Consider the following 27265-nt stretch of genomic DNA (forward strand, 5'->3'; position numbering starts at 1 on the left):
ACTTGATAAAATTCGATTTCCATTCATGATAAAAATTCCTAGAAAACTAGGAATAGAAGGGAATTTCCTTAACCTGATAAACATATCTGTAATAAACATCATATTTAATGGTAAAATGTTATAAGCTTTCTTTCTGAGATGAGAAACAAGAAAAGGATGTCTGTTCTCACCATCTATTTGACATTGTACAGAAGGTCTAGCAAGTAAAGTAAAAAAAAAAATATATATATATATATTTTTATACACACACACACACATAGGGATTTAAAAAAAAAAGAAAATAGCATTACTTGCAGGTGATCTAATATGTATATAGAAAGTCCAAAAGGGGGGCGCCTGGGTGGCACAGCGGTTGAGCGTCTGCCTTTGGCGTTATGGGATCGAGCCCCACATCAGGCTCTTCAGCTAGGAGCCTGCTTCTTCCTCTCCCACTCCCCCTGCTTGTGTTCCCTCTCTCACTGGCTGTCTCTCCGTCAACTAAATAAATAAAATCTTAAAAAAAAAAAAAAGGTCCAAAAGGGGGGCGCCTGGGTGGCTCAGTCGTTAAGCGTCTGCCTTCAGCTCAGGGTGTGATCCCAGAGTCCTGGAATCAAGCCCCATATTGGGCTCCTCCGCTGGGAGCCTGCTTCTTCCTCTCCCACCCCCCCCTGCTTGTGTTCCCTTTCTCGCTGGCTGTCTCTCTCTCTGTCAAATAAATAAATAAAATCTTTAAAAAAGAAGAAAGAAAGAAAGAAAGAAAGAAAGAAAGAAAGAAAGAAAGAAAGAAAGAAAGAAAGAAAGAAAGAAAGAAAGAAAGTCCAAAAGGATGTACAGATAAATCATTAAAGTGAATAATAACTTAGCAATTTGCTAAAATCAATATACACAAAACAATCATATTCTTATATATATCAGCAACAAAAAAATGAAATTTGGAAAAGTACTCATTGTAATAGCACCCAAAATATGAAATACCTAGGAATCTATCTAACAAAAGGTCTTAAAGAGTTCTAACACATTAAATTTAAATATCTAATTGAGAGGGGCACCTGGGTGGCTCAGTTGGTTAAGCGTCTACCTTCGGCTCAGGTCCTGATCTCAGGGTCCTGGAATTGAGCCCCGGGTGGAGCTCCCTGCTGGGTGGGGAGCCTGCTTCTCCCTCTCCCTCTCCCTCTGCCGCTCCCCCTCCTTGTGCTCTCTCTCTCTATCTCTATCTCTCAAATAAATACATAAGTAAAAATCTTTAAAAAAAAAATCTTATTGAGAGACCTGAGAAGACTTAAATAAGAGATACTATGTTGAAGGATTATAAGACACAATATTGTGAAAATGTCAATACTTACCAAATTAATTTATGGATACAATGCAATCCCAACAAAATTTCAACAGTTCTGTGTGAGTGTATAACTTAAGCTGATTCTAAAATTTAATACAGAAGTGGAAAGGAACAAAAAGAGCTATGATACTCTCGAAGAATGAGGTGAAAAACTTGCTCTACCAGATATCAAGATGGATTATAAAAGGTGTAATTTTAGTGTAGCATTAGAGCAGGGACAGAAAAACAGAAGAGACAGCTCACAGATTTTCATGCATAAATGGACATTTAATATATGAGAGAAATATTGCAGATTAGTGGCGAAAGGCTAGATTTTTCAATAAATGGTGCCAGGACAATTGGGTAACCACATGGATAAATGAAATTTGATCCCTACCACACAGCATATATAAAAATTAATTCTAGGTGGATTTTAGATCAAAATGTGAAAGGTAAAACTACACTTATATTAACATTAAAAACTCATCTTCACCAAAAGTTATCATAAAGAGGTGAAAAGATAAATCGTAGAGTGGGAAAAGATATTTAAAACATATGTAGCTCATAAAGCAATAGAATCCAGTATCCAGTATAAGGAGCTTGTGAAAATCAACTTAAAAAGACAACGCAACAGAAAAATAGACAAGTCTTTTACAGAACTTTTTCAAAGAGAAAATCCTAAAAAATTAAAAATAAATAAATAAATAAATAAATAAATAAATAAGAAAATCCTAATGGGGGGTGCCTGGGTGGCACAGCGGTTAAGCGTCTGCCTTCGGCTCAGGGCGTGATCCTGGAGTTCTGGGATCGAGCCCCACATCAGGCTCTTCCGCTATGAGGCTGCTTCTTCCTCTCCCACTCCCCCTGCTTGTGTTCCCTCTCTCGCTGGCTGTCTCTATCTCTGTCGAATAAATAAAATCTTTAAAAAAAAAATCCTAATGGATACGTTCGGTACTATCTACAATTTCAAGCATTCGCTGGGGGTCTTGGAATGTATACCTCACAGATGGTGGGGGATTACTGTACATCTATATAATGGGATACTATATAGCAATGGATACAAATGAGCTAACGCTGTATGAGATTAATGTTTAGAAAGAATCAAGGCATAAAAGAATGTATTTGATTCTCTCCACAGAATGTTCAAAAATAGGGAGGATCCAAAGGGATAGCATGGTATCTGTTTATCCAAACTCCACCTCACATTTCTAGCCGTCTTCATAAAAAACACTGACACTCTGGAACTACACTTTGGCACCAGTCGTGTTTCTGCAACCTCAGGGGCTTTCGGACCTACATAATTCATTATTGTGTCAGGGCTGTCTGAAGCTGTATTACTTCCTACCAGCTACGATTTGTTCTTTCTTGGCTACTGAATTTTCAGTTCTGAGGAATGGGTTACTGGCGAAGTAATAAGCCTCCTATGGTAAGACAATGATTTAGGAATCCACACTTTGGTGGTAAATGTCCAAGAAAAGGAAGAAAATGATTATCATGAATCATCCTTTTTGGAGGAGGGACATGATCAGGGGGAGGTGCATGGGAAAGGGATGGGCTTCGAGGATGCTAGATGTGTTCACTTGGGTGGTAGGTAATTCAGATGTTTATCTGATAATTATTTGTTAAGCTATACTTTTGCGTGTAATGCATATTTCTGTAAGCACATTATAATTGACAATAAAAGTGGTGGAAAAAAAGAAAGAATGGTGTTCACTGTTCTACTTGAAGCTCTTTGTGTGTGTTGGGGCAGTGTAAACCCTTCCTCCATCTGCCTTCTGCAATCTTCCCTCAAGTCTACCACTGAAATATTCAAGGGGCAGAGAGAGGGTCCTAAGCCACCATCGAGGTTACAATAGCACTTAATCAAACAGTACTGTATTAATCTGTCTCAGACACCAGTCTGTGCCCTCCCTGGTGACAGGGACTGAGACTATTGAGCGTGGTACTTGTAGTAAATGAGACTATTGACTGATGTATACACATTATGGTGAAAGCCATGGATTCCTAGCTGTCTAGAATCACTTCTTTATCTATCACAGGTCCTACAGTCTAATACAGAACCTTGAAATTGTTGGTTTTATGGTTTACAAAGTTCTTTCTTATAAATTATATGACTACATAAAGTTATATTGTAAGACAGGTTGAAACTGGAATTAGTTTCCCCACAGCTGAGATGAGAAAATGGTCTTTGCCAAAGATGTACTAGAAACGGAGGGAGTCAGGACGAGAATCAGAAAGCCAGGGTCCTTCCATTATAGACTGCAGATTCTTCCTCACTTGTTTTCTGTCATTCAGGACAGACACGTCTTGGAAGATGCTTTAAAGACCGTTGAATATTAGACTCAAACAGAGTTCAGTCAGAAGGAAGGAAGAGAGAAGCACCTGCACACATCTCAACCCTCGATTTAGTCATCCTCTGCGCTTTAATTTGGTTGACTTTCTTCTATGTGACCTACATTCCAGAAAACTTCCACAGAAACGAGGGAGGGTCCAAGAGGTTTTTTGGTCAAAAGCTGTGTGATCTATGTCTGCAAGAAACGGACTTCAAACTCCTTTGGACTGAGGTGAACTTCCTCTACCCTCTGAGTTGTTATGCAACATCTTCTAATCAGTGGTTGGTGGTCAAAACCACTTTTTCTCTTTTTTTGCTTCCTGTTTCCTTATCTCTTTTGTTTTCCAAACACCTTCATTGCTCTCTATTTGTTTCTGGATTCGGATACCAGATATCAATGTGTTACCCTGGGAGGATCCAAAGGGATAGCATGGTATCTGTTTATCCAAACTCCACCTCACATTTCTAGCCGTCTTCATAAAAAACACTGACACTCTGGAACTACACTTTGGCACCAGTCGTGTTTCTGCAACCTCAGGGGCTTTCGGACCTACATAATTCATTATTGTTCCATGGCTGTCTGAAGCTGTATTACTTCCTACCAGCTACGATTTGTTCTTTCTTGGCTACTGAATTTTCAGTTCTGAGGAATGGGTTACTGGCGAAGTAATAAGCCTCCTATGGTAAGACAATGATTTCCATTCTAAGACACTGACACCTGCACAAAGCTGGCAATCTTGTGGTTTTATCCATTATTGTAACTTAAAAATTCTTTTTCTCGAGATAAGTTTTTTTTTTTACTGTAAAACTATTTCTACTCATGGAGCTAAAGGTAATCATACTGATCTGTCAGTTTATCTACATTCTTCCTTCCGAGGGACTGAAGAAGCTTATGAAACCGGAGGAGGAAGGCAAGAAGGGCCCCGAGAAACATTTATCACATGCAAGGGCTGTGGGGTAAGGAAAGCTTGCCAAGGATGAACACAGTTAAGATGCAAATATGGCAACAATCTAAAGTGTAAAAGGACGCTGGAGCATGAAAAACAAAATGTAAAAGGAGAAAATAGTGTCCTGGCTCAGAAAAAAAGAAATTCACAAACTCAAGAGCAGTGCCTATATTCTGTGGGATTATCTAAAAGAGCTGGGGAAGGAAAGTCAAGTCACAGCTCACACCATCAGGAAGCAGCAGGTGGCAATCTTACATACTCAGTACCATCACTAGTTCTCCCTTTAACCTGTACTGCTCATTTTCCCTCACTGGGGCTGGTTAAAATTTATATTTTGTTCATATCTTCTTTGCCTAATGGACACTTTCTCATTAAACTGCTTTATCTGAAGAGCTCATACAAAATGTTAGGAATAGTTATTACTTGTGAAGATAAAACTTGCAAAGAAAGACAGAAGATCTAGTAATTAAGAGCCTAGATTCTAGAGACTTCCAACGCCAGCTCTACCACTTACTAGCTGTGTGACTTTGGGCGAATTACTTAACAATTATGTCCTTCTGCTTGCTCTCTATAAAATGTGAATGAGTATGTACCTACTATGACGAACATGAGGACTACTGAATAACTACATCAAGAACATTTCGGAGAGTACCTGGCGCCTCGTGCTCTATGTGTGCTGTGTGTGTGTCAGCCGTTCTTCGGGAGCACGTGCAGCTTTCCCCCTTCGGTTCCCTAGGCATCTCTCTCTCTAGGATGGTTCTGGTGGTGGTTCCACCTTCAAGAAGGAGATATTTAATTCTTTTTTTTCTTTTAAAGATGTATCTATCTATTTGAGAGAGAGAAAGAGTGAGTGGGGGTGGGGGGGTGGCAGAAGGAGAGAGAAAAAGAATCTCAAGCAGACTCCCCGCCGAGGGTGAGGTCTAACACAGGTCTAGATGTAATGACTCTGAGATCATGACTTGAGCCAAAATCAAGAGTCGGAGGACACTTAACCGACTGAGCTCCAGGCACCCCGAGACATTTAATTCGTAAGGGGACAGAAGTTTCTCTTTAGGATTCAATCATTAAAATGTTCACATTCTGTTTCTCACTTTTATAAAATTCTGTTTCAAAATGAGACATGCTATTATAAAATAAAAAAAGAATAATGCATTAGTCTATCTCAGGGCAACATTATATTCATTAACCTGTGTGACTAATTCCTTTTACATTGACAGAGTAAAACTGTCCAAACAACAGAGATTCATCCTTACTGGAACAGACACAAATTCTGGGTGTGGATTTGCCTCCTGTGCTCAGAATGCTTCTGCCAGCTCCAGTGGACTCATAGGGTGCCTTATCTACCATCATGACACACCACACGGCATTGTGTCTGATCAAGGAATTCACTTCAAAGCAAAGGAAGTGAAGCAATGGGCTCATAACCATGGAATTAAATGGTCTTACCACATACCCCATCACCCAGAAGCAACTGGCATAACTGAAAGGTGAAATGGCTTACCAAAATCTCAGTTACAGTATCAGTTGAGAGATAATACCCTGAAACAAAGGGGTTCTGTATATGCTTTGAATCAGAGACAAATATATATAGTGCTGTCTCCTTCATAGCCAGAATAGTCCAGAAATCAGAGATGGAAGTAGGAGTGGGCCCTCTCAAAATTATACCTAGTAACCCACTTGCAGAATTTTTCTTTCTATCCTGGCAACTTTGAGCTCTACTGGTTTGGAGATCATTGTCCTCAAGTGGGGGAATGCTTCTACCAGGAAACACAACAATGGTTCTTTCCTGAATTGGAAGATGAGACTGCCACCTGGATATTTAAGCTCCATATACTATGGAACGAACAGGCCAGGAAAAAGGGAGGTGGTGTATTAACTTACTGGAGTGATGGTCCTGATTACCAAGAGAGAGTTGAGTTGCTACGTGACAGCAGCAAGAAGAACTGTTTCTGGAACCTAGGAGATTTTCTGGGGGTGCTTCTTAGTTCTTTCTTGTCCAATACTAAAGGTTAATGGAAAACTACATAGCAACAACAATAATAAAGAAGGGCAGAACACGAGGACCCATACTCTTTGGGAATGAAGGTTTTGGTCATTCCACCAAATAAAGAACCCAGAGCAACTGAAGTTCTGGCTGAGGCCAAGAAAAGATGGAATAGAGTAGTTAAAGAAGCCACAGATAACAATTACAACCTTATGACCAATTACAGAAACAAAGTAGCTTTGCATATTTTCTCTTTGCTTGTTATAATCATGGTTATTTTAATTCACTGCCTATTTTCTTCTCTCTGATTTTTAGTTTATATTCAAGTTGTTGGAAGTGAATTTTACAATTCAGTCCTTAGGACACAGAACGGGACTGTGAATGAATTTGAGGAATAATTAATATAGCCAGCAATAGAAACAATGACTATTGGAACTATGCGCTGTTGTATTTTTAGGAAATCGTGAATACTTTTATGATGGATAGCTGTATCTTCTTAGGTAGAAATATAAAAGTTCTTTGTCAGTGTACAAGTGTTAAATGGTATGTAGAAAGGTGCATATGGAAGCTAAATAGTCAAAGGGTTGCACCATTTCAGTTATTAATTTATTGCCTCTCAGCTCCAAATATATCTTTTTTGTCTGTTTTGTGAAAATGGATCTAGGTCTTGTAAATGTTTTCCTTCACCAGCTGGCACAGCATTAAGTTTTGTCAGAGATGATGCTGGAGAGACATTAGAGGAGGAAAGGAATTTTCTTTCTGGTTCTAGACTGTTGCCTTGGCAGGTTCCTGAGACATTTCCAGTGTTCATATCCCACAGTGCATGGTGGCCAGCAGCTTTGGCAACAACCTCTCCTCCTTGTGTGGTTTTGTAGTTGAGTGAGAAATTACCCCATGAACAACTTTCCTTGGCACCCTAAAGGGTGGATCTCTGGAAAGTTACACAGAGTGAATTTCCAGCATCAGTGACTTCTGCCATTCAGTGACCCATGGTTGTGGCTTCTTCAATAAGGTCTGGATGTCTGCTCTGGGAGATGGTGGCTCATTCTTGAACACTCTCTCTCAGTCCTAGTGACAGGAGCTGCTCTTTATATCTGCTATTCCTACATTCTTTAGGGTTCTCTTTATATCTTACTAGCCAATTCCTTGCTATTCTAATCCCCTGTTATAGTTAATACTTTATATCATCCTGTTCAAATTATTTTGTGTTTTCTGTCTCCTAAGAGGATCCTGACTAACTCACATTATCTATAATGTTAATGCTAATACTAAATCTATTATTAAAACCAGATGATGATATCACAAGAAATGAAAACTGCAGACAAGTATGTCTCATGAACATAAAAGCACGAATCCTCAACAGATGATTAGCAAATCAAATCCAACAGTGTATAAAAATAATTATACACCATGACCAAAAGGAATTTATTCTAAATATGCTAGGATTATTCAACATTTGAAAATCAATTAATGCAATCCATCTTATCAACAGGCTAAAGAAGAAAAATAATATGATTACATCAATAAATACAGAAAAAACATTTGGTAAAATCCAATACCCATTCATGATAAAAACTCTCAGCAAACTAGGAATAGAGTAGAACTTCCTTGACTCCCTAAAAAACTATAGCTAACATCATACTTACTGGTGAGAAACTGGATGCTTTCTGTCTAAGATCCAGAGCAAGGCAAGGATGTCCTCTCTTACCACTCCTATTCAATATCATACTGGAAGTTCTAGTTTATGCAGTAAGACAAGACAAGAAAGTGAAAAATATACAGTCTGGGAAATAAGAAACAAAACTGTCTTTGTTCGTAGATAACATGATTGTTTTTGTAGAAAACCCCAAAGAATCAGGGCGCCTGGGTAGGGCAGTCAGTTGAGTGTCTGAATCTTGGTTTCCACTCCAGTCGGTTTCCACTCTGGTTGTAATCTTGGGGTTATGGGATGGAGCCCAGAATCAGGCTCCATGCTCAGCGCAGAGTCTGCTTAGGATTCTCTCTCCCTTTCCCTCTGCCCTTTCCCCGTGCACACATGTATGCACATGCATGCACACACCTTTTCTCTCTTCCTCTCACAAATAAATAAATCTTTTTTTTAAAAAAAGAAAATCCCAAAGAATCAACAAAAATATCTTGGAATTAATAAACGATTACAGTAAAATCACAGGATATGAGGTTAATATACAAAAACCAACTGCCTTCCTAAATACCAGAGAACATCTGGAATTCGAAATTTAAGAAATACAGTGTAATTTATATTTGCACCAAAACCTTTAAATATTTAGACATAAATGTAAGAAAATATGTACAGGATCTATGCAAGGAGAACTACAAAACTCTCATTAAAGAAATCAAAGAAGATCTAAATAAACAGAGAGCTATTCTATGTTCCTGGATAGGGAGACTTGATATATTTAAGACGTCAATTTCCCCCAATTCAACCTATAGATTTAATGCAATTCCAACCAAACTCCCAGCAAGTTATTTGGTGGTTATCAACAAACTGATTCTAAAGTTTATATGGAAAGCCAAAGATTCAGAATAACACAATACTAAAGAAGAACAAAGTCAGAGGACTGATACTAACCAAATTTAAGATTTACTATACAGCAATCAAGACACCATGGTATTGATGAAAGGCTAAACAAATTGATAAATGGAGCAGAATAGAGAACCCAGACATAGACCCACACAAATGTAGTCAACTGATCATTGACAAAGGAGTGAAGACAATTCAATGGAGGAAGGATAGTCTTTTCAACAAATGATGCTGGAACTGGACATCCATATGCAAAAAAATGAATCTTGACACACAACTTATTCTCTTCACAAAATACAAATTAATGTTAGACTTAAATGTAAAACATGAAACTATGTAACTTCTAGAATGTAACAGGAGAAAATCTAGATGATTGTGGGTTTGGTGAAGAGTTTCTAGGTATGATGCCAAAAGCATGATCCGCGAAAGAGAAAATGGTAAGTTGGACTTTACTAAAATTAAAAACTTCTGCTTGATGAAAGACACTGTTAAAAGAATGAAGAGAAAGAATGGGAGAAAATATTTGCAAAACATGTAACTGAGAAGGAATCTGTAGTTAAAATATACAAAGAACTCTTAGAACTCAGCAATAAGAGAATAAAAAATCCAATTAAAAAATGAACAAAGATCTGGACACCTAACAAAAGAAGATATACAAATAAGCATATGAAAGATGCTCAGCATCAGATGTCATTAGAGAATTTCAAATTAACACAACAATGAAATTCTACTATATACCTATGAGAACGGCAAAATTCAAAAAACTGAAAATACCAAACGCTGGTGAAGATGAGAAGTGATAAGAACATATTCATTGCTGGGGAGAATGCAAAATGGTAAACCAATTTGGGAGATGGTCTGGCAGTTTCTTACAAAACTAAACCATACAATCCAGCAAGCACGCTCCTAGATATTTATGCAATTGAGTTGAAAACTGAAGTCCACACAAAAACCTGCACACAAATGTTTACAGCAGCTTTATTCATAATCACCAAAAACTGGAAGCAACCAAGATGTCCTTCGTACATCCATACAATGGGATATTATTCAGCAATAAAAAATGATCAAGTCACAAAAAGACAGGGAGGAACCTTAAATGTATATTGCTAAGTGAAAGAAGCCAGCCTGAAAAGTCTACATACTGTATAATTCCAAGTACATGACATTTTGGTAAAGGCAAAACCATAGAGACATTAAAAAAAATCAGTGGTGTCAAGGGTTCTGGAGCAAGAGGGAGAGATGAATAGGTAAAGCACAAGGGATTTTTAGGGAGGTGCAACTATTCTGTATGAAACTGTAATGGTAAACACAAGGCATTATGCATTTGTCAAAACCCATAGAACTGTATAACACAAAGAATGAACCTTAATGTAAACTATGAACTATAGTTAATAATAGTTATCAACTTTGGTTCATTAATTGTAACAAATGTATCATGCCGATGCAAGAGGTTAATAGTAGGGGAAATTGGGGAGGCGTGAGGGTATACGAAACTCTATGTAATATCTGCTCAATTATTCTATAAATCTAAAACTATACTTTCAAAACTAATTATTTAAAAAACAAAAGCAAAGGGACCAAAAGAAACAACGTTTTTGGTTTTAATTACAAAAGTACTATAAATGTCTTTATATCATATCAGAGTGATTTCAAACAAATTAATATATGGAAAGTATAAAGTTTTTATTATATTATACTTTGCTACTCCTCTTGACCTTAATATAGTCTTAGGTACAGAGCAACAGATTCAGTTTGTAAACAGCAAAACACATGTCATGGAAATCATCCACTAATACACTTTCCTTTGTCCACTGGAGATACTAAATTCCTTCTTAGAAATGCCATGTCAACTATCTTTTTGAAGTTTCTTAAATGTATGTTTTCCGATGTTTTGGTCTTACTGGTCTTACTTAATGGGTCTTTGATGTTCCGGGATGTGAACAAATTATCTTATGTTCCCCACCTCCAGAAGCAAGTAACAATACTTTCACCTCTAGTCTTCATAATATGATTTTTGTTCGAAGTTTATGTGCAAGATTTAGCTCCATAAATACGGATGGAAACGCAGCTCTGACAAGTAACATCAACATCAGGACTAAAAGTCCCAGGACCACAAACCACTGCAGAGGAAAAAACACGGAGCAGATTATTATCATTTCAGTTAGAGGTATTTTATGCCAGTAATATAAATCTGCCTTCAGTATCACATTGTTTCTATACCTATGTTATACTGGGTAATGTTCAGCCAATTAAGTTGTGGAAGATTATTTGAGTTTGAAACATTGTAATTTGATGATCTTAAAGGTAGGAGAAAGTTAGAATCCTATTTTTTCCTTTAATATCAGTATTTTACAGTATCTTCTGCCGTGCCCCATTTATGAGTTCCTACTTCTAGTTTTCTAGTTTCTATTTCCAATTCTGTTTTCTAGATAGGACCATCCTGTTGTTTTCCTTCGTAGCATAGCAGCTCAACTCAGAACACTATAGAAATGTTTTATAACACAGGAGAGTGCATTAGGAAGAATTAATACTCATGAGGATGATTATATTTAGAAATTTGGGCTTTGAATTTTTACTTCCCTTTAACTAAATATAACTTATTGTGAAAGAATCAATATATTCAATTATCCTAAGGGAATTATTAATCTAGTCTTCTGACTATATAACCTAAATATTTAGATATTTATATTTTATAATTACCGCAACAGCTAGCACAATTACTGTGTAGACCTTCATTTTTTCCAAAGCCTGGACGACAGCTATCCATACGTACTACTTGAAAACTGTGGTCCACGAAATGCATAGCTGGTATAGTTTTATTAAAGTCGTGATAGTAAATATATGCTTGGCTCCGGAAAAATTCTTCTATCCGATCTCTTGCCTAAGATTTTAAAATACCAGAAAGAAATACAATTACTAAACTGTGAACCAAATTTATCCTCCTGTATCAGAGGCCATGAAACATAGTAAAGCATGTCATCCTTTATCCAACAGATGAATTCCTGAAAAGTTGTGTGTTAATGTTAAATTTAGTCTAGCCTTGACCTTATCAATTATTGTCAATTCATATGTACAATAGTGAAGAAAAATTAAATTGAGGTTTAAATTATTTCCAGCATGTCTGTTTCATGTGTGGATAACTGAGAGTTCATCATTTCTAATTCCAAAGAGCCAAGCAAAATGGAAACCAAAACTATTCTCTAATCAGCATTACAAACTAATGATGTAAATTTTATTTTATTTTTTGAACACAGAGTTTGTAATAACTAATATTAACGGAGTGCTTTCCATAAGCCATGCGCAATATTAAGGGTATAGGCTCAGGAACTAGATCAGGAGAGTAAAGGGATTTTTTAGACTATGTCCTTAGCCTCTGAGAATGGCAGAGGGGAAAGCAACTATTACGACCAGCAGAGATACAATTTTGGAAGGACTACTGGTTTAACCTAGGATTACATGATTGTGGGGCTGTTCTTCAAGCTGCTGCTTAGATACCATCTGGGAAACAAAAACCAGGGATTCATCCTTCCATCATAGAAAAAATACATACTATTAACCTGGAGAGCTATATATTATTCTAGATGTATTATTCCAAAACAAAACATCTTGATACAGCCAAGACTCTCACAATCTCTGCCTAAAAACTGACACAAAATAATCAATAATTTAAATCTACTTGCTTAGAATGCCAATTATTATTATTCACAATATGGAGAAATCAATTTTTGAGGAAACTTTTAAATTAATAAGATGAGCATTTATAAAAATTTTTACATAGTTTTATTAACTATTCAAATACTTTCCCCCTACATTGAAATTCTCACCTGGAGGATATTACGGTTAGTGATATCTTCACAGTCAGCAGAATCATTGCATGCACCTTTCCACCCTGGTGCAAAAGGATTAACTGGAGAAGAAAAAAATGATATCTTCACAAAAGAATTCTAAAAAGTTCCAACCATTCCAATAAAGCTGTGAATGCTGAATTCAGTATGTTTGCATGCTTGTGTTTAATCTATCTAATCCTAGTAACAGAGTAAAGTGCACAATTTGAATAATTTATACATTATGATTTCACTCCATCTGGGGGCTAATCAAAGTAACTACAAGGCTTTAAAATGGATGGAAATCAATTTGGTTTGGTTCCTCTCTTTTATTAAATTCTTCTCAAAAATACAATTTAAGTTTTTAGGAATTTATTAATTAAATATTAGCTGCATAGTATTTATAAAAAATACTGCCTTCTAAAAGATAAGCAACAATATTGGGGTGCCTGCTTGGCTCAGTCTGTAGAGCATGCAACTCTTGATCTCAGGGTTGTGAATTCAAGCCCCACATTGAGCGTGGAGCCTACTTAAAAAAAATAAGTAAAAAAATAAAAGATCAGCAACAATATATCCTTGTTTAAAGTAAATAATTAATGTTAATTTTTAAAACCTTAACCAGGCTAGAACCAACGATATACTTTAGTGCATAACAAATATTTAAGGCCTACTATTTTGAAAGATATCTCACATTAAAGAAATGTTGAATTTTCTTTTACCTTGAAAGGCTATAAATAGCTCATGTATGAGGCCATGTTGTGGAATTTTAACAAAATGGCATTTATATGATGGTTCTATGACATGGCATGACAAATCAGAGATTAAATTATCCAAGATTTTCTTCAGCACTCTAAAAAGCAGGTCATTATATCTTCCTTCACAAGACTTTGTGGTAAAACGTACAGCCATCTGATATGAATAATCAGGTTCCCGATAGGCTTTAAAAAATGATGAGAATAAAAACAGTTGTGCTTAGCATTGTGCTACTAAACAATTTGCAAATAATGTGTAATATTAAATCTCATTAATCTTGCAAATCAGCATAGAAATTTATCTAATAAAATGTTTTATCAGTTTGTCCTCAAAAATATACAAAACGAATAACTTTAATGAACAAAGGTTGTTTTCATCTGATACATTATCTACTCAGTACAAGAGAAGAAATGGCTGGATATATAGATAAGAGTATCAAAAAAAAATAAGATGGGGGAATGTCTTAATTTGCTGAAAGTGTCATTGCTATCAGCACAGTCCAGTGAAAAGGTCATCAATTTGCTTTTATAGAACTAAACATCAGTTTCAAATGACCTGACAAAATTGTGGTAAAGTAGATTGTACTTGCATACCTAGATGGTGGGAAGTGGGAGGCTGAAAGAGGATTATTTAGGACACACTATCTAGATGTCAATTAAAGAGTTTGCATAATCAAATACGCCAAAATACTCCATAAGTCATAATGATTATATATAACAGACTCATTTTCACTAAATGAAGAGACCATACACTTAATTCTTATCCTAACTAAATGTGTACGTTAAAATGTGCCCATATTCTTACCAAAGATCATAAAGTCATATCTCTGCTTTACTATCGTTTCTTCTTGGGTTTCCGCTCTGACAGTCTTATAAGAAAGAGTACATGTGTAAAGTCCAGACAAAGCCTCCAGAAAATCTTCCACCTTCAGCTTTCCTGTTTTAGTTATATTTATTCGATTATTTTCTAAACAGAAACAGTAAATTACTTGGTTATTTAACATATAACAATTCAAACATTATTTAGTAAACTTGGGGTTATAAATACATATAAAACTTAAAAAATTAATGGACTATTTAACTTCAAGAATTCAAAATAGTCTTAATTCTGTTATTACTCTATGGAAAACCACATAAGATAAGTACACTTGAAAAATATATTTTGATTTTCTTTAACTCATTTTTTGGCCTCTAATTTCAATTGGTTTATGCTGGTAATTTAGTAAATGAGATTACACTGCTCTGTAGTACTACACAATTTCCTCACATAAGACAGAAATTAATAATGCTAATATTCCAAGACACTCTTCTAACATCATGAAAAATTACACATTAGATACTTCATCTCCAATACAGATGCTACAAAGATAAATTTTAGGGTTTTTTAAAAAAGATTTTATTTATTTGACAGAGAGAGTGAGAGAGCACAAACGGGGAGCAGAAGAGGGAGAAGCAGGCTCCCTGCTGAGCAGGGAGCTGGACTTGGGACCCTGGGATCACGACCTGAGCAGAAGGCAGACACTTAACTGAGCCACCCAGGCACCCCAAATTTTAGGTTTTATAAAAAACTTTTGAACTAATATAGCTCTGGGAAGTAGGATACAAAAATTACTGCTTCGATTTTTTTCATAAAGAGAAAATAACTCACCAAGATATAACATGATTTGCTGTATCTGAGTATGGGGCAGGTGAAACCGCAGTTAAAATTAAATTTCAATTGTTCATCCCAATAAGTGACAGTGCTTTTCTTTAAAAGAAAAAAAAAAGTCCCTATCATTTAAGAAGATAACTAAGATCAGAGGCGCCTGGGTGGCACAGCGGTTAAGCGTCTGCTTTCGGCTCAGGGCATGATCCCGGCATTATGGGATCGAGCCCCACATCAGGCTCCTCCGCTGGGAGCCTGCTTCTTCCTCTCCCACTCCCCCTGCTTGTGTTCCCTCTCTCGCTGGCTGTCTCTATCTCTGTCGAATAAATAAATAAAACCTTAAAAAAAAAAAAAAGAAGATAACTAAGATCAAATAAATTACCTGTTAATGGCTTTTCATTAGGCCCAATCCATGTGTAGGTGGGGTCCACTGTTTCTTTTTTAGCACGTTTATAATCCATACAGGCAAGGATTGGGCTATTGTGGTGTAATTTTACATATATTTTCACTGTGACAAAATAAAATAATATAAAGCAAAATTAAATTAAGAAATACACTTCCTTCCATTTTGTCCCAAAGACACACTGATTAGTTCTTTCTGGATTTCAGTATTTTAAAAATCAGCATATCATTATAACACTTAGAATGCTAACATAAATTTCTTCTTATAAGTTTTTAAAACTCTAGACGTATTATTTTTTCTGTGATATTATAGTTTTGTTTATAAAAATGTACATGATATATTTAGTTCATTTCAGAACTCACTTGAATCACAATTCTTTGAAGGGTTAGTGGAATCTATTTAAAGATCAGAAAAGGATTTGAAATTGGTTGCAAAACTATTCTCAAGATAATCACGGTCATCCCTAAGAGGAACTTGATATTTAACTATAAATGTCCTTTTTTAGGAACAATAATTAAGCTTATGTGGGGGCATACTAGAAAGATTTTCTGCAGTTACCTGTTCTGTGTTTCGGATCTGGTAGAGGCAGCAATACTCTACTTAGAACCAACACAATCCCACAAGATACTGACTTTAAAGTCTACTGAATGCCAGGCCCTAAACCTACAAAGAAGACACCATCGCACAATTTAGGGGACGGGAAAAAGGGGAGAGTCTCCAAACATGGAGAGATCCCAAACATGACAAATGCTATGAACTGGCCCCAAATTAGCTAAAGTTAGCCGCGTGACCAATTTTCCTTGGGCAGTGTGGGAAAGTGTCATCACAGTGATTCACAGTGATAAACGACATTTGAGCTGAGCCTTAAAGGATGTGTAGGAGCTCCAAACAGAGGGACTCGAAGCCCTGGAAATCACTGAGTGGGCCTTGCACGTTGCAAAGCAGCAGAGACACCTGGAAGTGAGGTGGCATCAGAGAGAGATCTGGATTGAATCCTAGCTCCTTACGAGCTGCGCGGCTTTAGGCCAGGTGATACACTGAGGCGTCGCTGTAATGATGAAATGACACGAGTGCCAAGCACCAGGTGGACGTCAATGAGCTCTCTCTCCCTTTCCCTCCGCTGGCAGAACATTAAGCAGGTCCAACTGCACACCCGCCTCTTCTGATAGACTCTGCGGGTGAAGAGGTCCTTAGTACCTGGGTGTCCGGGCTTGCCATAAATGAAGCCTTTCCCCGTACGTTCAGAAGAACGCTGCCATCCAACTGTGGAAGAAAGAAACCACTGACTTTTTAGGTAGAAGAGAAGCGCGGGCGCTAAGAGTGGGGCAGGGCAGGACGAAGCGGAGCGGGCAGGACTGGGAAGAGGGGCGGGGGTGGGGGGGGAGGAGCCCCACCTCCAGTGAGGTACCAGAGCACCGCGGAGAGTAGGACCCACGCTCGCATCACGGCTCAGGGGCTAGCGTCGCTGGAGGCGTCGAGGGGCGGGCTCCTTCCTACCTCAGCCCAGGCCCAGCGCCTCCCCATCTCTCCTCCACAGAGCGGAGCAAACCGCCGGGGTCAGCTCCCCTACCCGTCCGTCGCTACAGCGGGAGCGGACGCGCAGGAGAGCGCGTGCGCGCTCCGGGGCCTCGCGCGCGGGGGCGGGGCGGACGCGTGCTGGGCCCGAGCAAGGGAGGCGAGCGCCCCGCCCCCTCGCTCGCACGCGGCTGCTCTCGTGCGAGTGCCTCGCGCCTGGCGCCATTTTCCCGCGCTCTCCGTGACTTAGTTCTCTGAGTAGCCCTCCTCCCCACCCCGGGAGAGAAGGAAAGAGGAATGTTAAAGAAGCCAAGCCTTCGCGTTTCGGTTACTTCCTTTTCTGGAAGCTGAAGAGATCCACGAGAGGAACACTGTGGATCCCAAATAGAACGATGCGGTAAGGCGAGTAAGGATGGAATTACATTAGGCCCGGAGGGAGGGAGAAGCGTGTGAGAATTTGCTCCTTACAGGAAGCAAAGAGCCTGTGGGAATTTCCCGTGCCTTGCTTCTCATGAATTCCGCCTGAAGTTGTGTGCAGCATCTTTTCCAAACTCTTCCACCCAATTTTTACCTAACTGCATTTTCTACTCCCCAAACGAAGAACTTGAAGAACCATTTGTGCACCAACAAGGCATCTCCAGCCCTTCCCACGCTAGAGAAACATTTAACCTTTATTTTCCACATCGAGTATCAGACGGCGTTGGGAGACCCCCATGCAAATTTATCTAGGGTCGTGAAGTAACCTTGCTTTTGAAAACGGGCCCAATCGAAAGACAAGATCCCCGAAGTGTACTTTTCCTGTGGGGACGGATGACAGATGAGTAATGATCACAGAGCTCGGAAAGAGACCATGCCCGTGTCTTTCATGGTTCCTTCTTGGCGACCAGTTCGGTGGCCTGTTTGTTGTCTATTTCTTAGCAGCGGGACACCCTCGGGGGTGGTTTTGAGTAGGCTGATGGGTAAAGAGACCAAGGTTCAGACAGGGTGCAGAATGATTATTTTGGGTGAGATCAAGAGTTTTCAGTTTTATTTCCTTTGAGCCAAGTCAGTACTTGGACTATCTCAGATGGTCCAGGAGCAACCTTTGTCAGTGATTTCGTTTTTAGTCACTGTTAATTATACCTACATAGCTTAAGCCATGAGATGTGATTCGGTGAGTCAGATCCACCCATGTCAGTTACCATGTCTAGGTTAATGGTTTAGTCTCAACTGTTCCCTTCCTCCTTGAGGTAGTGATAATGAAGACAAAATTAGGCATTATCTTTAATTCCCTAGCAGTTTGACATTACAGTTTTAGTCAAAGTACATGACAAATCCACAGTGTTTTATTAGTTTCCCAGTTATTAGAAGTCATCGATCCTTATAAATCCTGTGTGATAAACTTTGAATACTGTAAGAAGAGACTTAACCAAATGAGTAGTAGTTGTTTGTTGAAAGTGCCCCTCTATTCTTTTAAAATAAACTTTTGATTTTAGAACAGTTTTAGATCTACAGAAAAACTGTGAGTATAGTACAGAGTTCTTGTATACTTCCACCTAGTTTTCCCTAATGACAACTTAGGTTAGTATAGTACATTTCTCACAATTAACGAACCAGCGTTGATACATTACTATTAAATAAGACATATATTTTATTTAGATTTCTTAGTTTTTACTTAATGTCCCTTTTCTGCTCCAGAATCCCATCCAAACTTCCACACTACATTAAGTCATCATGTCTCTTTAGGTTCTTCTTGGCTGTGACAGTTTCTCAGACATTTCTTGCGTTTTGATAACCTTGACAGTAAAAGACATTTTTGATGACTTTACCTGACCTTAACTGGTTAGGTACTTGGCAGAATGCCTCTCTATTGGAATTTGTCTGATGTTTTCTCATTATTCTACTGAGGTTATAGATTTTTGGGTAGAAGATTATAGAGATAAAGTGCCATTCTCATAACATATTAAGGGTACATACTGTCATTATGTTTTATCACTGTTGATGTTACCTTGATCACCTGGCTAAGGTAGTGTTTGTCAGATTTCTCTACTTGAAAATTACTCTTTTCCTTCCCTTTCATATTGTACTCTTTGGAAGGAAGTCACTATATGTAGCCCACACTAAGGAGTGGGGATTATGCTCCACCTTCTTAAGGGTTGAGTAGTTACATAAATTATTTCATCCACCTACTTTTTATCTATTCCCTTAAGTACCATTCTCTGGAGTCTGAAATACTCCATTTGAACTAATTTTTTTACAGAGTAGTAACACGTTCCACTGCTAAGTATAATAACAGTTTTTACATCCTTTTAATAACCAAATAACTATTCATCCTTAAACCATCCCTGCGAAATTTTACAGTTCCTCTTCTGCTACTTTTGATGTGCTATTTTTGCTTTTAGAAACTAACAAACAACAAATTTCCCCTTTCAATACTATAATTAGACCGGGTGTTTAGAGTATTTCTCCAAAATTGATATTATCCTGTAGAACTCCAACCCATACAATCTACAGAGATACTACCATGGTGTCATGATCTTAAAACAAAGTCAGTGCAAGTTATTTACTCATTAAAAAAAATCACCCACCACACATAAATGTGTGTGTATATAGATACACACACACATATGTATGTTGGCCTTCTATACCAAGGCATATTTAAAATAAATGAAAATTCATAAAATTACAGTATGGACACTTGTAAGTGTGGGTTTCTTCTGATATGGTCTGCTAATGCCCAATCCCCCAACCTTAAGCCTGAAATATATTTTTATACAGTAACAATATAATTTCCTAACAAGGGTAGAAGTGGCCTTTTTGAGAATCATTCACATGTTGTCCAAATCAACATAATGGATATCTTTATAAGGATTCACCAGAACAATGTCCCTTAGACTTCAATGTGAAGAAAAGTTTTGCTTTTGAAAAATTGTTATTCCGGCACTTCCCCTTTCCTTTTCCTATAGTCAAATTTGTACTTTACCTCTATAAAGTGGGAAGGATGTTAGGGGAAGATGTTGACTGGTATGTTTCTTGTGCAGTAACATCTTTGAGTTAATTTCACTATCTTATCACACCTTCCCCTTAGTTCTATTTTCTTTACTTACTTTTCTGATACATTATAGGTATGTATATGTATTTTTGTAAGCTGTCTCAGATCCTACTTGGAAGAAGGCAGAGTAGTAGAAAACAAACACCTAAATAGAGTGCATAGTATTTTCTGAGTGGTGGCAAGCAGTTCCCAGAAGGGAAAACAAAAGTGAGAGAATTTTTGCTTCCCAAAATGAAAAAGTTGAGTTGATAAAAGTGCCCAAATCCTTTTAAACTGCCTTAGAATTTTCTGAAAACTTGGGCCAAGAATTATGTGAAAAGAAAAAGAGGAAGAAAAACATAATACTTCGAATGGAGTCAGTTGTCATTGACGATATTCATGGCAATCATCCCCGAACCTAGACCAAAAGTTCCAGATCTTGTTAAATTTAAGACAAACCTCTTCGAACTTAAACTTGTAAGAAAACAGTCCAGATCGCCCCTCCCCCCATATATCACTCTCCCATTCGTTATCTTTCTTAAATAGACACTTTGGGACAATTTACTGATGCGCCATTTCCATCCTATCTGGTTCTCGGGTTTGACATTCAAAAGGGGGCTGGAGGTGCAGAACCTCGGGCGCTCCGCGGCGAGCGCGCTTTAAAGCCGCCGCCAGCCAGCGCCGCTGTAACCCCGCGCACCGGCCGGTCGCCGGCTCCTGCCCCTTTCAATCTGCGCCGACGCGGCGGCCGGATCCCGGGGACTCCCCGTGCCGGGAATCTCCCGCCAGCTGCGCGCTGCGTCCCAGCGACGGCAGGAGCACGTGGAGCGGCCGGGTAGCCAGAGCGCAACTCCAGCCCAGCCCGGCGGCGAGATGGAAGGTGAGCCTCCAGCCCGCTTCTTTCCTAAGGGGTCTTTGAAAAGCTCGACCGGTGCACGCAGCAGAGAGAGTTCCTTCTGAATCTCGGTTTTGCTTCTATTTATTTCTTTTGTCAAAAGTAAATATAAGGCATTTCAGAAGGCAAAGCGTGTCGGTTCTCATACATCTCTCATATTGCTCCCCCTAGCCCCCACCTAACTTTGGAACGTGATAACTTCTCCTCAATTTTATGTCTCAGGGGTTGTCAGACATGAGGGGTCAACTCGAAGTCTGCAGAGGAAGAGTCCTTATGGGGCGTCCCTGAAATGGCAGCAAACCTGGGTTGGAATCACTGATCCTTTTGGATGCTTTTTTTGTCCATGGCCTCAGTGTCCATTGGAATTATGCTAATCTGAGTGACTTCTTTAGAATGAAACGTGACAGTTTTTTTTTCTTTTCTTCTAAGAGTAAATGCTATCATATGGGAAAGGTGAATTTTAAAGTGGTTGGCACTGGTGGTTCCCGTGGAACTCTATCTTCTAATGATCCTTCTTTACCCAAAGCAAAAATCAGGCTCAATTAAAAAGTTTCATTTGAATTAATTTTGAAAGTCGTGAAACTCCTCGCTTCTCAAAAAATTTCCAGTATGTACTTACTTGGGATAACTAAAATTTCACACTACTATTGTAAACTTCTCAGTGGTCTTTTCAACAAGTGTTTGTAAAACCTTGAAAATGGCAGATGCATTTTAAGTTGGGGAAGGTGAGGTATTTCGAAGATCAGAATTTTTGAGAAATGTATTCATTCTCTTAATAAATGAGATACTGACGCCTAGTATAAAAATGTGAATTTGATAAATAGTACGAATAGCATGGATTTTTTTTTTTAATAATCGAAGGATCTTATGCTGCCAATGAACCTTGATCTTTGGCAACTCTAAGTCTAGAGTATATGAAGTTATTTAAATTTGATTAAATAATTTGGGACACAAGATACAGGTGGTAGAGCTTCCCCCCTCACAGTTTAATTGAATGCAATATTGTGGCCCTGAATCCTCAGTTTGTACATGGGTATGCCTACAATTTTTCTGACTGCCGTGACCCATATAAATTTTTTTTCTTGTAGAATACCAAACAAGTCAATGAACAGTATGTGTTTAGTATGGATATGAAAACTTTTAAATGGCCATTATGAATAATGCTTCAGGTGTTTTCTCTTATGAAAGACTATGCTGTTAAATTTTAAATTATTGGGGTTTTAAAGTAGTTCTAAAAATTGACATTGTGAATATTTCAAAATGGTTTATGAAGTGTAATTGTTAACATGTAAAGGTCTGGTTGGCCAAGAACAAGAAAAAATTAGGTCGTTGTACATTATGAAAAAATAATTTTAAAAACTCTCATGCTTTAATTATTATAGATGAGTTGCTGAATTTGTTTTTGTGAAGTTATAAATCAAAATCCAACACTTTTTTCTTATTCTTAATCATTTCACTTCTCCAGACTAACATACAGAATAGTGTAAATCTATGGAAAATAGAGTGTTTCCCTGTAAATGTTAATACTCCTGAATTCATTTCATGTGAGATAAAGAAATTATTACCTAAATAGCATAATTGGGTATAGTAATGCCCCTAACAAAGACTTTTAGATAAGCCTGAATAAAGACTGTCTGAATAAGAAAGGAATGAAAACTTGTATAGAATTTGATTTAGAAAGTACAAACTATAAAATGAAAAGAGATGGAATATAGGATATAGACAGTGATCAGTTGTGAGTTTAGATGTCTAGATTAAATTCATAGGTCCATAGAGATGGATGGTATATAGTATGCTTAATGCAAAAACTTCACACTTAATAAAATTTGAAAAAGATCAATGATGTGAATTTGGCTGTTGTAACATCAGGTCCTTGAGGATGGAGTAGTTGATATAGTAAAATATCTAGTTCATTAGAGACACCTGAGATTGAGTAATCTGGTCCATGTGTTTGATATTTAAAATATTTTCTTATTATCTTGACATTTTGGCCTCAATAGACAGAGATTTGAACTGCAGTGTATACCTCTCATTTCTTGGCAGTATAAGAAAGTAGAATACTTTATGGAATACCTTTATTTTCTGTCTAATTTGGTGGTTAAATTAACATGCTACAGTTTATTGTGAAATGTAAAGCTGTTTAGTTAGTCATTCTTTCAGCATATAAAATCTCTTTTAAATTCATTCTTCAACAAACGTTTATTGAGACTTTCTATGTGTGAAGATGTCAGATGAAATAAGCTTTTGAAATTGAAATTTTGTCAAATAAAAATGAGAAGTTAATACACGTAATAAATCAGAAGCTATAACTTTTTTCTTTTCTCACAATCTGTGATCCTAAATATTTTCTATCCAGAGACTCTTGATGTTGCTAAATGTTGTTATTTGTGTTGTAATAACAGTAGTTCTTCTATCTGTTATGGTTGAGAAATGAGGTGGTTCACAAATACGAATTTCATAGGTATTGACATGTTTCTCATCTAGTATGAAACCTTTCTATTTAAACAATATTGGATAGAGATCTTTCTAAGTGTATTTACTACCCAATCCCTGTCTTATAAACAAGGTACACAAGAGATAACTTTATCTTGGTAACCCTGGGTTACTATTCTGACCATCAGGTAATGTATTATTATGCTATAATATATTCTCACAGGGGTTTTGAACTGTGCAGACCTGAATGCCCCTACACTAAATATTCCAGGGTTATTGAACAAATTTTTTCTCCTTAATGTCAGCTTATCACATGGCTTTTGTGAAAGCCATTTTTCATTTCTAAGTCCCTTTCTATGCTCTGGATGGTTGAGTTTTACAGAGATATAACCTCCAAATGGTGTTTACTAGCCTCCATTATGAGCATATGAAGGATGAAATGGTGAAGTTCAAAGGAACAAACTACAGAAAGGCCACAGGATCCTGATAGAACATAATTTTAGAAAATTCCTGTTTGTGCTTCCTATGATCCAACATGGGATTTCACACTTCCATGTCTTCACTAAAGTCTTCAGTTCATTCTTTACTTTGTCATGCCTGTTCATCCTTTAAGAGTCTGCTCAGGCATCATCACCCTGAAGGCTCTGCAGATGCCCTCTTTCTGATGACCTTCTCTGATGCCTTCTGGTAGTCACCCTACTGGTCACTCACCTCCCTCCTCCTCAGCTAAGAGCCTTTTCCTTTCTGTGCATATTTTGCCAATTGTATTGAAATTATTTATTGATTTAAATGTTTATTCCCCCACTTGTCTTTAAGCTTCTAGAGGACTGAGAATATGTCTTATTTTTGTGTGCTCAGTGCCAGGAATAGTCCTTGGTTCATAAAAGACCCTCAGAGTTTGTTGCATTCAATTAAGAAAATAGTGCTGAAAAACAATTTTTGTTATGTTTATTATGATGCCTTTTATTTAATTAATTTTTATGAGTAGGAGCTTGATGCTAGCAATTTTTCGATAGAACTCAGAAATTTTTAAAATAATTAAACGGTATAACAGAAAAAGAAAGCCAAGAAAACAAAAATGTTATTGGGTATTTTGGCTAAACTATCCCTAAAGTAAAATCTTATCTATTAACTTTATATTGGCAGATTTCAGGATCACATATTAGTCCATTAAAATATGAATCAAATATGAACAGAAATTTGCTTTCTCAATCAGTAAGATATAGACGATACCATAAAATTAGCATACAACTTTCCAGTGATACCTTTTTAATACATTATTGTAAACTTGTCAATATATTTACTGTATATATTCACTTATTTAGGAGTAAAAGATTATTCATAGATCTTTTATCAGACATCCAATGTTAATTGCCTCCTGACTCCAACTATAGTTCTAGACCACGTTCGAGAAGAACTGAGAGATTAATACAGAAACCTGCCTATAGTAGGTGCTCAATAAATGATTTTTTTTGTGCTAAGGATTCATTAATTATTTTGAAAAGTGATCCTAAACATCACGAGGACATAGAGATCACTCTGCTATCTAGCCTTTTAAAAATACAACTTTTTACTGACTGGTATATTTATAAAAATTAAAAACCATAAGGATGACTCTGTCTTTTGAATCACTAAAAAAAAGATGAAATAATGAAACAATAATTATATTTCTACTATATGTATTTTAAATACGACCTATGTATAACTATTATTATTATTATGTAATTATCAAAATACTTTAATCCCCAGTGATTTTGAATGAGATAATCTTTTCAGCCTTAATTGAAATCTGCTTTCTGCATCCCAAATTAAAGTTCTTAGAGTCCAAAGTAGTGTAGAGTAAATCAAAATAATATGGAGTTGATATCGTATTAGAGTGGATATGTGTTCCACTTAGGAGAGATAAAAGAAAAGTAGGTGTTTAATAATGGATATGAAACAGAATAAAATGCATTTATGAACAATACTCTTTACTCATTGTCAAAATTCAAAATCAGTTTACCTCCCGAATTTTTTTTATCAATAGAATTGGCAACATATCACAAATGGTATTTGTTAATGTGTGTTCTTAGAGCTGAAATTTTTGGCACATCAGATTATTTGTGGGTTTATACAGGAAACTTTTTTAAAATAAGGGAAACTGAAAATATTTCAATAGCATCACTGATGAAACAATATAGAGGTATATTTTCTACTTGTAACTCTTAATTATCTAAAGATTACTTAAATAGATTTCTTGCTTATTTTGGTTGTTAATATGCTAGTAGCTCAGCCCATTCCTCAGCACATAGTACGACTACGGTCATATTAATTGAATAAATTAATAAATGAGTTGCCTGTGTGTTTGGTCATTTGATTATTTGTTCAGCTTTTAGGGTAAAAAGAGTAAGGAAAATAGTGACATTGAAACTAGTTAATTTTGCTGGCTAATTTGTCAGAGGTGCTGTTAAAGGTCTGGTAGAAGAGTTTGGAATGTTGGCTAAATCCAACAATATGAATCCTACCATCTTTTTCTAATGCAATATTGGCTCTACTCTGGGCAAAATAATATAGTGCCTTCTAACTTTTGCATTTGTTTAAAATTTTTGCTACATTCTTTATTTCCGTGAAGCACTGCACTTTCCACAATAAACCATTTCTTTATAACAATGTTTTAATTCTTAAAGTTGACAACATATTTCACTTAATTTGAGTTCTCTATCACAGCACTATCAGTTCACTTGCAAAGTGATATCTATTTGAAAGACTATTAACTTGTCAGAATATTTGGCACATCAGAATAATTTCCTGTAATAGTAGTCATATAGAGTCTGTGGATATGAAAAAAAGATCATGCTCACAAACCTATAAATACTTCATAGATGTGGAGTTACATCATAGTTCATACATAATAGCTCTAGCCTGAAAACTGAAAGTTACTAATTTTTATATTTAACAATTAATCATTTTTGCTATCTTCTGCCTTTATCTCTGTAATTAGGAAATCACTCGCTAATACTCATTAATAGTTGATTTTATGCTTGCATACGGTTTAGACAGTACCACAGACGTGCATCAGAGGCTAACTTGGTTTAAATTTCATTTGACTTTCATGAGTATCATTTACCAAATTTTAATGCATTGAAGATTATCAATGTATAAATTTATACTCTGATCTCAAAACTTTTTTTTTTTACTAACTCTTTGAAACTCTTTGACATATAAACACTTTATAAATATGACGAGTAAGATTATGGTTCTGAACTCGTATTTTTTTTCCTGTGCATATTTGCTCATGTAAAATTATTTAAGTAAGAACATCATTAACTCTCCTATTCCCTCTATTTAACTAAGTGCCCATAAAGGCTCAGGCTAAGGTGCTTGGAACCTGCTTTTACCATGGCGTAGTAACCAACTGCTCAATAGTAAGAATGTGTAGCATGGTACATCATGATTATATATTATAAATTTCTCAAGTACTTATTTTAAGGTTGGGTTACTTCTTGTCTGATTTTTATGTTCAGAATTAAAGAATGTAAAGATTTGTTAGATATTTTTAGTGATTCAACTTTGAAACAAAGGTTACTTACCATCTTCTTTCAAATTTCAGGGAGTAGTTTAAAAACTAATCTGAAATAATAAGGTGAAACACTTGCAAGTGGTAACAGTTTTTATATATATGCATCTTCATTTCTTTTCATATTGACAAA

General features: G+C 36.8%; 2 protein-coding genes across 2 annotated transcripts in view; one reads left to right on the forward strand and one right to left on the reverse strand.

Annotated features, from left to right (window-relative positions):
- Positions 1-10793: 10793 nt before the first annotated feature.
- Positions 10794-17166, reverse strand: ZPBP2 (zona pellucida binding protein 2). Its single transcript, XM_045781703.2, is given in 8 exon segments — positions 10794-11219; positions 11800-11980; positions 12924-13006; positions 13643-13861; positions 14481-14642; positions 15703-15828; positions 16921-16986; positions 17118-17166. Coding segments are annotated over 8 exon segments (1056 nt in total). The 3' UTR covers positions 10794-11049.
- A 3804-nt stretch (positions 17167-20970) lies between these two features.
- The window catches only part of IKZF3 (IKAROS family zinc finger 3), an 83412-nt gene continuing 77117 nt past the window's right edge, over positions 20971-27265 (forward strand). The window contains exon 1 of the mRNA XM_087854438.1: positions 20971-21128. Within this exon, the coding sequence (XP_087710564.1) occupies positions 21122-21128 (7 nt within the window). The 5' untranslated portion in view covers positions 20971-21121. The remainder of the gene's footprint in view (positions 21129-27265) is intronic.

This window comes from Ursus americanus, chromosome 23 (genome assembly GCF_024610735.1).
Source record: "Ursus americanus isolate L20-20 chromosome 23, mUrsAme1.1.p, whole genome shotgun sequence".
Lineage (NCBI taxonomy): Eukaryota > Metazoa > Chordata > Mammalia > Carnivora > Ursidae > Ursus > Ursus americanus.